Source organism: Ictalurus punctatus, chromosome 3 (assembly GCF_001660625.3).
Source record: "Ictalurus punctatus breed USDA103 chromosome 3, Coco_2.0, whole genome shotgun sequence".
Taxonomy (NCBI): domain Eukaryota; kingdom Metazoa; phylum Chordata; class Actinopteri; order Siluriformes; family Ictaluridae; genus Ictalurus; species Ictalurus punctatus.
Genome location: NC_030418.2, coordinates 14,090,825 through 14,102,921, shown reverse-complemented (window position 1 = coordinate 14,102,921; position 12,097 = coordinate 14,090,825). Strand labels below are relative to the sequence as shown.

General features: G+C 39.9%; 1 protein-coding gene across 6 annotated transcripts in view; it reads left to right on the top strand.

Annotated features, from left to right (window-relative positions):
- The window catches only part of dctn1b (dynactin 1b), a 38,208-nt gene that overhangs the window by 20,051 nt on the left and 6,060 nt on the right, over positions 1–12,097 (top strand). For all 6 annotated transcript variants that reach the window (XM_047154290.2, XM_017464775.3, XM_047154289.2 and 3 more), the window contains 16 exons: positions 1,245–1,442; positions 3,767–3,971; positions 4,109–4,187; positions 4,312–4,471; positions 4,738–4,842; positions 5,385–5,576; positions 5,726–5,839; positions 5,941–6,093; positions 7,857–8,017; positions 8,125–8,293; positions 8,595–8,663; positions 10,170–10,382; positions 10,584–10,745; positions 11,338–11,469; positions 11,605–11,730; positions 11,820–11,962. In XM_047154290.2, the coding sequence (XP_047010246.1) occupies positions 1,245–1,442; positions 3,767–3,971; positions 4,109–4,187; positions 4,312–4,471; positions 4,738–4,842; positions 5,385–5,576; positions 5,726–5,839; positions 5,941–6,093; positions 7,857–8,017; positions 8,125–8,293; positions 8,595–8,663; positions 10,170–10,382; positions 10,584–10,745; positions 11,338–11,469; positions 11,605–11,730; positions 11,820–11,962 (2,381 nt within the window). The remainder of the gene's footprint in view (positions 1–1,244; positions 1,443–3,766; positions 3,972–4,108; positions 4,188–4,311; positions 4,472–4,737; positions 4,843–5,384; positions 5,577–5,725; positions 5,840–5,940; positions 6,094–7,856; positions 8,018–8,124; positions 8,294–8,594; positions 8,664–10,169; positions 10,383–10,583; positions 10,746–11,337; positions 11,470–11,604; positions 11,731–11,819; positions 11,963–12,097) is intronic.

Sequence of the window (12,097 nt, the reverse complement as noted above, 5' to 3'; positions counted from 1 at the left end):
ACTAGTAGCTAGTTAAGTTCACTAATTAAGCCATCTAATAGGAAGCTAATTATATATGCGGTTAAAGCCCTAGCAAGCTAGCAAACATTAGGTCTATAACTATAATATTTTCCTAATGAACAATTATTATGCAAGTTTGCTAGCAAGCTAGCTAACGCCAAGGCAACCATGTTATTAGACTAACCTGGGTTATTAAAACAATTATCCAATTTCTTTAGCAAGCTAGTAAACCTTAGATTAACTGTAACCAGAGTTGGGTATAACTGTAATCTAATGACTTTTTCTAATAACGCGGTAATGTAACGCATTACATTTTAAATGTATGTCATTTGATTACAGTTACTGATGTCAGTAAAATTACATTATTTCTTTACAACTTTATTGTTAAGAAAACAATATTAAGTAAAATGCATTTTTAAAATAAACTATGTTTTGCCCCGAAGATTTTTTCTTTAGCCCCGAATAATTCTGCACTTGGAGCGGTTTGTCACTGTGTAACTGAACGTCAGTAAGAGAAGGCGGCGGTGTTGTCATTTTACATCTTCAATGAACGGAGGCAAGATCAATCAAACAGGGTTTACAGAAAAATATGTGGATGAAATACTTATTGGCTGATAGTTCTCAATTCTGCCAAACGTTAGCTCATAGTCAGTGTGAGGAAAAATGGATATACGCTGATTTTTTTTTAAACCAGTAAAGGGGTTGAAACTGAAACAGTAACATCCTCTGATGCTGAGCAGGAAAACAAGGTGTGTAAATGTCTATGAGTTCCAGTTTACATGAACATGATATGAGCAGAGCATAAGGAAAGATAGTGTACTCTGCATGGCACTGTAGCAGCTAAACTCATACGATAGCTTAGCTGTTCCTCCCCTTGGTTAGCGACACCAAACTAGCCTAGTTTGAAAAGTTTAATATTTTATCAGTCTGGTAGTCCTACAAACCGTGACAAGAAAATTACTGAAAGAACTATGAGTTTCAATTTGTAGTGAAGTTTTGTAGGTTTGATAGGTTTTGAAAGTAACGTGAAAGTAAAATAATTAGTAATCTGATAACTTTATACATGCAGTAATCAGTAATGTAATTAGGTTACAGTTTTAAAGTAGTAAATAGTAATCTGTAGTGGATTACTTTTTTTGAGTAACTTACAGAACACTGCCCGTAACAATGTGTGATTATAGTCAGTATCTAAGTTTGCTAGTATAATGTTAGCATAATGTTTGTTTGTGTGTGTGTATCATCAGGAGGAGGAGGCTCTACGGGCACAGGTGAAAGATCTGGAAGAAAAGCTGGAGACTCTTCGGATGAAGCGAGCAGAGGATAAGGCCAAGCTAAAGGAGCTGGAGAAGCACAAGATCCAGCTGGAGCAGCTACAGGAGTGGAAGAGCAAGATGCAGGAGCAGCAAAATGAACTGCAGAAACAACTCAAAGAGGCCAAAAAAGTATACACACATACACACATGGACAAATCAGATTCTCCATACTGATATGACTCTGGACTGTGTATGAATTGAGTGTGTACAAATGTTGTGTGAGAACATATGCAGTGGTGCTTGAATGTTTGTGAATCCTTAGAATTTATAGAATGTTCTATATTTCTGCATAAATATGACCTAAAACATCATCAGATTTTCACTCAAGTCCTAAAATAGACAAAGAGAACCCAATTAAGCAAATGAGACAAAAATATTATACTTGGTCATTTATTTATTGAGGAAAATGATCCAATATTACGTTTCTTTGAGTGGCAAAAGTATGTGAACCTCTAGGATTAGCAGAGTCACGTGTTTTCAATCAATGGAATCAGGTGTGAGTGAGCATCCTGTTTTATTTAAAGAACAGGGATCTATCAGAGTCTGATCTTCACAACACATGTTTGTGGAAGTGTATCATGGCACAAACAAAGGAGAATTTCTGAGGACATCAGAAAAAGAGTTGTTGATGCTCATCAGGCTGGAAAACGTTACAAAACCATCTCTAAAGAGTTTGGACTCCACCAATCCACAGTCAGACAGAGTGTGTACAAATGGAGGAAATTCAAGACCGTTGTTTCCCTCCCCAGAAGTAGTCGACCAACAAAGATCACTCGAAGAGCAAGATGTGTAATAGTCCCCAAGGTCGCAAAGAAACCGAAGGTAACTTCTATGCAAATAAAGGCCTCTCTCCCATTGACTAATGTTAATGTTCATGACTCCACCATCAGGAGAACACTGAACAATAATGGTCTGCAATTGCAATAAGAAAACCACTGCTCTCCAAAAAGAACACTGCTGCCTATCTGCAGTTTGCTAAAGATCACATGGACAAGCCAGAAGGCTGTTGGAAAAATGTTTTCTGGATGGATGAGACCAAATAGAACATTTTGGTTTAAATAAGAAGTATTATATTTGGAGAAAGCAAAACACTGCATTCCAGCATAAGAACCTCATACCATGTGAAACATGGTGGCAGTAGTATCATTGTTTGAGCCTGTTTTGCTGCATCTGGGCCAGAACAATTTGCCATCATTGATAGAACAATGAATTCTGAATTATACCGACAAATTCTACAGGAAAATGTCAGGACATCTGATCATGATCTGAATCTCAAGAGAAAGTGGGTCATGCAGCAGGACAATGACCCTGAACACACAAGTCGTTCTACAAAAGAACGGTTGAAAAAGAATAAATTAATGTTTTGGAATGTTCAAGTCAAAGTCCTGACCTTAATCCAATAGAAATGCTGTGGAAGGACCTGAAGCAAGCAGTTCATGTGAGGAAACCCACCAACATCCCAGAGTTGAATCTGTTCTGTACTGAGGAATGGGATAAAATTCCTCTAAGCCGATGTACAGGACTGATCAACAGTTACCGGAAACCTTTACTTACAGTCATTGCTTGATGAATTATCTGTGTTGAATTAAAATTGCTGCAGTTCCACACGGCTGAAAGATGTTTAGAAGTGATTTTATTATATTATGTTGTGTATTTATTGTGATTCAAATTATTGTTATTAACTCAAGGAGTAAAAAATTCAAATTATTGATTAAAATTATTGTTAATATCAGTGAACAAGTCTATGAGGTTAAAATCTAATATTATTATTATAAAAATGAATTACGCAGGGAATTTTACACATTTTGATATATCAAGATTAATGTATTAATCTATGTATTAATCTAGATTAATGTAATTATTTAAGATATGGTTTAAAATTTCTGTAGTTACAGTTAGTGCTGCACAAGGGGGTCACACCAGATACTGAAAGTAAAGGTTCACATACTTTTGCCACTCACAGATATGTAATATTGAATTATTTTCCTCAATAAATAAATGACCAAGTAGTATATTTTTGTCTTATTTGTTTAATTGGGTTCTATTCATCTACTTTAGGACTTGTGTGAAAATCTGATGATGCTTTAGGTTATATTTATGCAGAAATATAGAAATTTCTAACTTTCAAGCAGCACTGTGTATCCCTTTATTTATGAAGTGATTAGTAACCATTCGGCCTTGCTTGTATGTTGTCAGTGAACAAGTAATAGGTGAGTACTGCTTGAATAATGCTTGATAACATGATTGCGGCACCATGCTAAGAAGGTAATGCAACTCCCACGAACCTGGTGATTGAGGAGAAGCATTACAACACACACACACATACACACACACACACACACACACACACACACACACACACACATATATTGACTTACCTCTTACACAGACAATAAAATGTCAAGAGGACAGATATAATCTGATACTGATTTTTCCTAATGTCTTCACGGTAGGAAGCAAAAGAAGCTTTAGAAGCAAAGGAACATTATATGGAGGAGATGGCAGACACAGCAGATGCTATCGAGATGGCCACCTTAGATAAAGAGATGGCCGAGGAGCGGGCGGAGTCTCTGCAGCAGGAGGCTGACGCACTCAAAGAGAAGGTGGAGGAATTGACCATGGACCTGGAGATCCTCAAACATGAGATAGAGGAGAAAGGTACGCATACATACAACCACTTACACACAAATGCATTACTTCATTATTTCTTTCTTAACTCTTTAACACTCACACCCACACTCACGCACATACCACTGATAGAAACTAATTCATTTACTATGGCTCCTGACTTGAAGGCTCTGATGGTGCAGCATCTAGTTATCATGTGAAACAACTGGAAGAACAAAATGCCCGTCTGAAGGAGGCCTTGGTCAGGTGAGTGTAATGCAATTACAGAGTCTATAGCAAAGCCTGCCTTGGCAGTCCAGATATTCATCTGTTTATGTGTGTGTGTGTGTGTGTGTGTGTGTGTGTGTGTGTGTGTGTGTGTGTGTGTCAGGATGCGCGACCTGTCGGCCACCGAGAAACAGGAGCACTCAAAGCTGCAGAAGCAGATGGAGAAGAAGAACTTTGAGCTGGAGACAGTAAGGGTGCAGAAAGAGAAAACGCAAGAGGAAATGAAGATGGCGGAGAAGACCATAGACGAGCTCAAAGAACAGGTCCTCTGAACTTCCCACAGAATTCACCTAGAGAACTGTGGAACATATGTAAAACTCTACGAACTCGACAGTACAGATCAAACATGTCAATTAGCGCTAGTGAAACTAATGTCAAGTACTGGATTCGATGGAATTGATCGAGATAGAAAATTGAAAAGTTAACAATGTAGTCTGAAATCAAAGAGACGATCAGGAGGTTTTGTAATCATCATAGTGTGTGCTTGTGTGTGTGTGTGTGTGTGTGTGTGTGTGTGTGTTTGTTTTAGGTGGATGCAGCTCTTGGAGCAGAAGAGATGGTAGAGACTCTAACTGAGCGTAATTTGGACCTGGAAGAGAAAGTGCGGGAGCTCAGAGAGGTCGTTACTGACCTGGTGAGAAGACGCAGTGCTACTGGGGGAAAATATAGACTTTGTACAGGAGTCCATCAGTAGTACAGTGTTAACATGCTGAAGGATGACGAACACTAGGTGTTTTAAAAAAAAAAAAAAAAACATGCTAGTGGTATGGACTAAATCATGAAAATGTTGCTCATAAAGTGTGTTGTTAAAAGCTTAAGATAGTCACAAAGCATTATCATAGCATTCAGCTCGCTAGCTAACAAAACGTCTAATTAACAGTAAAGTAAATACATGATCATTAGATCAAATTTTAAACACATAGTAACCATCTGTAAACAACAGTCAGGTTTTAGAAACGAGTCAGTCATCACATGGCTACTTCTCCATTTTTATCCTTGATGAGTTCAGGCTTTTGGAAGCAGACTAGCAATACAAATGACATAATATTATTTTACATTACAAGTATGTATTTTAAATAATATTATAGCTATCAGAAACGCTAGCCACCTCTGGTGTGTGTATGCTTGTGTGTGGTAAGCTGTATCTCTGTGTTTGTCTGTGTACCTTCATTGTAGGAGGCCATTAATGAGATGAACGACGAGCTGCAGGAGAACGCCAGAGAGACGGAGCTGGAGCTGAGGGAGCAGCTGGATCTGAGTGCAGCCAGTGTGCGAGAGGCAGACAAACGTGTGGAAGCGGCCCAAGAGACTGTAGCAGATTACCAACAGACCATCCAGAAATACAGAGAGCTGACCGCACACCTGCAGGTACTGCAGCATCAACACTCACATCTATATTAAAAGTGAATTCTTCACCTGAAGTGACAGGAGAAACAACAGTAGGCTTGTGGAAGGATAAATATATGGGATGACATGTTCATTTAAATTTGTGTCTGTGTGCATGTGTGTGTATGTAGGATGTGAACAGAGAGCTGATGAGCCAACAGGAGGTCACTGCTGAGCCACAGCAGCAGCCTGCCGAGATCTTCGACTTCAAGATCAAGTTTGCAGAAACCAAAGCATATGCGAAGGTTCAGTACATACACACATGCCACACTCAAAAACAGTCTTTCAGAACAACTGTACCATGATTTGAGTGTGCATGTGTGTCTATGTCTATGTATTATCCCAGGCTATTGAGATGGAGCTGCGTAAGATGGAAGTGGCTCAGGCGAACAGACAGGTGGCTCTTCTCACCTCCTTCATGCCCGACTCCTTCCTGAGACACGGAGGGGACCATGATGGCATCCTCGTCTTGCTGCTCATGCCCAGACTCATCTGCAAGGTACACTATGAGTCAGTCAGTGTGACGACAATAATCTGATATTAACCCGATTAAGACAATACCCTGATTAAGAAACTACCCTGTAAACAGCAATTTTTTATTATCTTAATCTGGCTAAAGTCGTACTCGAAGTAAACACGAATCAAATTAAGACATGTGGAGTATTCCTGTTTTAGTCGCATTATGGAAGTGCATTATAAACATGTATACACCTTAATCACACTATTAACGTCGTGTGGGAGTTTTCGACACATTTTGCGACAGGACACATACTCACTCTGCAGTGCTCAACCGTTTTACGGTAAACAAGCGAGCACGTCTGCGTCCGAAACCGCATAATTACCTACTATATAGTAGGTCAGATACATGTATTTCTATATACTGTATAGCAAGTAAGTACGCGGTTTCAGACGCAGCCCACTGCTCCAAGCAGTCGTTTATTTGCGCGTACAGCACGACAAATAATTACCTGCACTTGAAACTTTCGTAAAATAAAAATGAAACACCCAAAACTGTATACGGTACCATAACGAAGACCAACTGTATGCTGACATGTGAAATTCTGGAGGGACGTCGGACGGTGTGGCGTGTGGACATAATGACGTGTGCTGTTATTGATCTATGATCTATAACATGTAAAACGGGAACATGAAAAGAGTATTCTAAAAGCAACTCATGTAAACAGCTTAATCACAATATTGTCTTATTCAGAATAAGGTTAATAATTAGATGTCCACGTAAACGTAGTCAGTAGTGTGTGTGTGTGAGAGAGAGAGTGTGCATAAACTGAATGCTAGGGGTTGTGAAGGATAAACCAAAGAATCCACAGTTTTGTTCCATCATTTTGATAATGACATGATGGTGGAGATGGTTATAAAATACTATAAGAGTGATTATCCATCCATCCATCCATCTTCTATACCGCTTTATTATAAGAGTGATTATGTTTTATATAATTACTATTTAGTTATTGAAGTTATAATTGATTGGTCACTTTGACTGAACAGATTTAAAATGATACCAGTCACACTAATGTGTCTTACAGGGATTTAGTTTCCTTTAGTGGTGAATTTAGTTCAACAGAACAAATAAACCAAGTCCCAATAATGTTGTCCTGAATGTAACTGCAGTTTTAATAAAATGAGAAGGTGGTGTATAAATAATACGGAATGTTTTGAATCTAAAATATAACACAACTAGTTTTTTTGGTTCTGCGGGTAGAAGGTTCAGTATAAAGTAAAAAAGCGTTAATGACTCCATTAAATGATTAGTGGTTAGCACATTTGCCTCTCATCACCGGGGTTGGGGTTTGAATCCCACCTCTGCTCTGTGTGCACGGAGCGTGCATGTTCTCCCTGTGCTTCGGGGGTTTCCTTCAGGTACTCCGGTTTCCTCCCTCAGTACAAAGACATGCGGTGTAGGCTGATTGGCATTTCCAAATTGTCCGTAGTGTGTGAATGTGTGTGTGATTGTGCCCTGCGATGGGTTGGCACCCAGTCCAGGATGTTCCCTTCTTTGTGCCCCAAGTTCCCTGGGATAGGCTCTAGACTCCCCCTCAACCCTGTGTAGGATAAGAGGTATGGAAAATGGGTGGATGGATTATTATATGGTACACAGTTGCCATATGTGCCTAATACTTTAATTGCTGGTTTATCCACAGAATAAACCTATGCTGCTTATCATATAAGGGCTGGACTTTTTTTATTTTTACACTGGCTACAAAAAGAGAACCTCTGTTTTAAGGTACCGTGTGTGTGTTACAGGCAGAGCTGATCAGTAAGCAGGCGCAGGAGAAGTTTGATCTGACTGATAACTGCTCTCAGAGGCCGGGGATGAGAGGGGGAGTGGGGGAGCAGCTCAGCTTTGCTGCTGGACTTGTTTACTCTTTGAGTTTGCTTCAGGCAACACTGCACAAATATGAATAGTGCGTACACACACACACACACACGCACACAATTAAACTCTCCTATTAAAGTAATAGAATGGCATAAATGTTTGGTTGTGCTGAATATGCTTTTTCTCTCTCTGTAGTGCCCTTAATCAGTGTAATGTAGAGGTATATAAGCGTGTGGGTTCCCTTTACTCTGAAATGAGTGTGCATGAGCGTTCTTTGGACTTCCTCATTGATTTGCTGCACAAGGATCAATTGGATGAAACTGTGAACGTTGAGCCACTTACTAAGGCCATTAAATATTATCAGGTATTTTACTCTTTCTCTCTCTCTCTCACACACACACACACACACACACACACACACACATACATACATACATACATACATACATACATACATAGAAGATACAAATGTGTTGCTCTGTATGTTGCTTGATGCTCAGGGTGCCTTGGTTACATTAATGTAGATTAAATCTTTAACAGGCAGTGTTTTTAATACTTAGCAAGTACTTCACTTAATGTTATATAATTATATCATAGACAGAGACAGACAGTATGGCACAAAATACGCATAATGAAACATGCAATGTTCTGTCCTGTGTCTGCAGCACCTTTATAGCATTCATCTGTCTGATCAGGCGGAGAACTGCACCGTGCAGCTGGCTGACCATATAAAAGTAAGATACACATATACACACAATTTAGACTAATATCACTTCTCCACTAAACAGCGCTGCTCACCAAACCTCAGCAACAAATATAGACTCTCTGTATATGGTCTGAGTGTGTGTGTGTGCCACTTTCCCATTGCATTGCTCTACCTGTGAAAGTAGAAGTAGTTTCTCTGGAGGTTGTCACACGCTGACCTGATAGACATGATTAAGGCAATACTACTCGAATTCAAATTCAAGCAGCTGTGCATTTTCTGGGACTGAATCTCAAATGTCTTTCTAACTATTCATAAGGGCACTAGGTAGGGTATTCAGCTGAATCACGTTATATTCTATGTAGGGTGCAAGCAAAGTGAAGCCATTTGAGAGCTGACCTACCTAGAAGATGGCAGATTTTACTCCAGGGTCCTCAGTACAATCCTGAGCTCCAGTTACTGTTTGTGTGGAGCTTCACATGTTTTCCGCGTGTCTGTGTGGGAATGCTCCAGGTTATCTGTTCCACCAAAAACCATGACTATGAGTGGACTCTATGGGTGAACCCCTTGGTATGAATGTGTACGTGTGTGTATGGTACCCTGTGGTGGACTGGTATCTCATTCAGGGTATATTCTCACCTCACACACAGTGTTCATGAGATCCACAGCTTCCTTGAAGAGAATAAAGCATGTACTGAAGATAGATGAATGATTGATGAACATTCAATTAGTGTTTAAAGTTAAAATTAATAATGTTGGCTTCTTATTTAAAAAACAAGTTTGAAAAGTGTGAGAATATCAATGGGAAGGAATTCCAGCCAGACACATTTGTGTGACAGATTTTGGCCAATTGCTGGTCTGCACTATTTTTAGCCCACATGTTACCTGGGCAAGAAGCATAACAAAATGCTGCAGGGTTGGCACTATAAAGTAATACTTCCACATGTGTATCCACATAACTGGTACAATTTTTCATTTTATATATATAAGAATATATAAGAATCATTGCCAGATAATCTCTTACCTCATCGACACCAAAAGCAAAACATCAACTTTCTTGTGCATGAATTAAATCGCACAATTACAAAAAAATCTTTTAATAAAGATTATCTACAGTATAAAACTCAATGCAAACATTACCTCTAGTACTATTTTGAGCTTTTTTTATAAACTAGATATTTTATCTAATTTATTCAATCAAGCATTGTCATCTTGTTTTTCTTCTCAAGGCCACTTCATGAATTATGTAACTGACTACAAAATCCATGAGGAGTAGGATTTGAAAACGTATTTGCATGGAGATCTGCACACACACACACACACACACACACACACACACACACACACACACACACACACACACACACACACACACACGCACGTACAGTATGCACACACATACACAAAGTTCTTTCTTAAGGCTACAACTGTGATCTTTTTTTGGTACAGGATCATTTTCTCCTACCACCATACTGTGCAGCACTAAAAAAACAAAAAAAACAAACCATTTTTCTAAGATATCCCTGTATCTTTGTAGTTTACCCAGAGTGCCCTGGACTGTATGGCGGTGGAGGTGGGTCGTCTGCGTGCCTTCCTGCAGGTGGGAGAGGAAGAAACACCGTTTTCTGTGCTGCTCAAAGATCTGCACACTTCCTGTAGCGACATTCGCCAGTTCTGCAAGAAAATCCGCCGCCGCATGCCGGGCACTGACGCGCCAGGGATCCCCGCTGCTCTCAACTTTGGGCCTCAGGTCCACACACACACAATGCTAACACACACACACACACACACACACATTTTAACTGACACACACTCACACATACATCCCTTACCTGTTCATATTAGGTAGAACTTACAGACAATACTTGTCTTTAATCCATATTCATGACTGAAGATTAAAGTGGACAGGCAGGGCTGATGGGAGTGTGTGTGTGTGTGTGTGTGTGTGCAGGTGAGTGAGACACTGGCAGAAAGCAGGAGGCAGCTGGCCTGGGTGAATGCTGTACTGCAGGAGGTGGCTGCAGCAGGAGCTCAGCTCATCGCACCACTCGGTGAACACGAAGGTCTGCCAACGCTTAAACTTGAGGACATGGCCTTCAAAGCAGCTGAACAGGTCAGTGTATGTGTGTGTGTGTGCAGCATGGGTAAGTGAGAGAGATTATAATTTTAACTTTGAAATAAGTTTCACACTTTGTTTTAATTTGTTATTTGTGTGGTTTTGTCAGTTTTCATTCATTTTTATTTGTAGCCCTATAGATTCGAGATATTTTCAATTCATTTTAAGATTTCCTAATTGAGATTGGGAAATTCTAATGTTTGGCTGTGATCTTTAAAGCGGAGTGAATAAATACATTCTGTACATTGTGTAACATTAATGAAAACACTCACTAACTGCCCCGAAACATGTTGCAGGGAAAAAGTTCATTCATTCATAACCATGATATCTTACTAAAATATTTGTCTACACTCTTTCTCCTATCTACCTAATGTGCTTGTCGGGGGAACCTTTAAACATTCTGTTTATATCCTTACAACAGAGAGTTGGCCTTTTAGAAAATATAGTATTCCTTTAGCACTCTAGAACTGTTTACCACACAGGAAGCTTTTCTTTTTTAGACATAATTTTGTGCCGCTTTAATTTCAGCTTTGTTTCATATAATATATTCCTTCTGTGCAGTGTTTTTGTGTTCTCTTCTCGCGCTCAGATCTACGGCTCTCAAGGTATAAACCTCTACGAGTGTCTGCGCCAGTCCTGTAGTGTCGTCATTGCAACCATGAACAAGATGGCCACCGCTATGCAGGAGGGAGAGTACGACTCTGAGAAGCCTCAGACTGGGGTGAGTTCAATACGACAGCTTTATTTCTGCAGAGCTATTAATTATTACAGCTGGGCCTGAAGTGCTGCTGCGGAACATCGGAAATTACAGAAAGCATTACAGGAATGCCCATGTTTTTGGGTGTGTGTGTGGTAGATGGCTCCAGTGGAGGTGCGGGCGGCTGCACTGAGGGCAGAGATCACAGATGCTGAGGGACTCGGCCTAAAATTGGAAGACAGAGAGACTGTCATCAAAGAGCTCAAGAAATCCCTCAAAATAAAGGTATCCACATAAAAGAGAGTATAGTACATCCACAAACTGCACTGCGTACACACAATAGCTAACTGTTGTTGGAACTCTGCTATGTGCAGGGTGAGGAGCTGAGTGAGGCCAACGTGCGTCTGAGTCTTCTAGAGAAGAAGCTGGACAGTGCGTCAAAGGACGCAGACGAACGAGTGGAGAAAATCCAGACCGTTCTGGATGAGACCCAGGCACTACTAAAGAAGAAGGAGAAGTAAGAGAATAACGATTAGAATAAGCTGACGAGCACAGGCTACCTTTTACACAATAATGTGGTTTGTTATTACTTTGATTCTACCGATTAATAACCATTACCATTGATCAAACGTACTGTGCGTCACAAATCTGT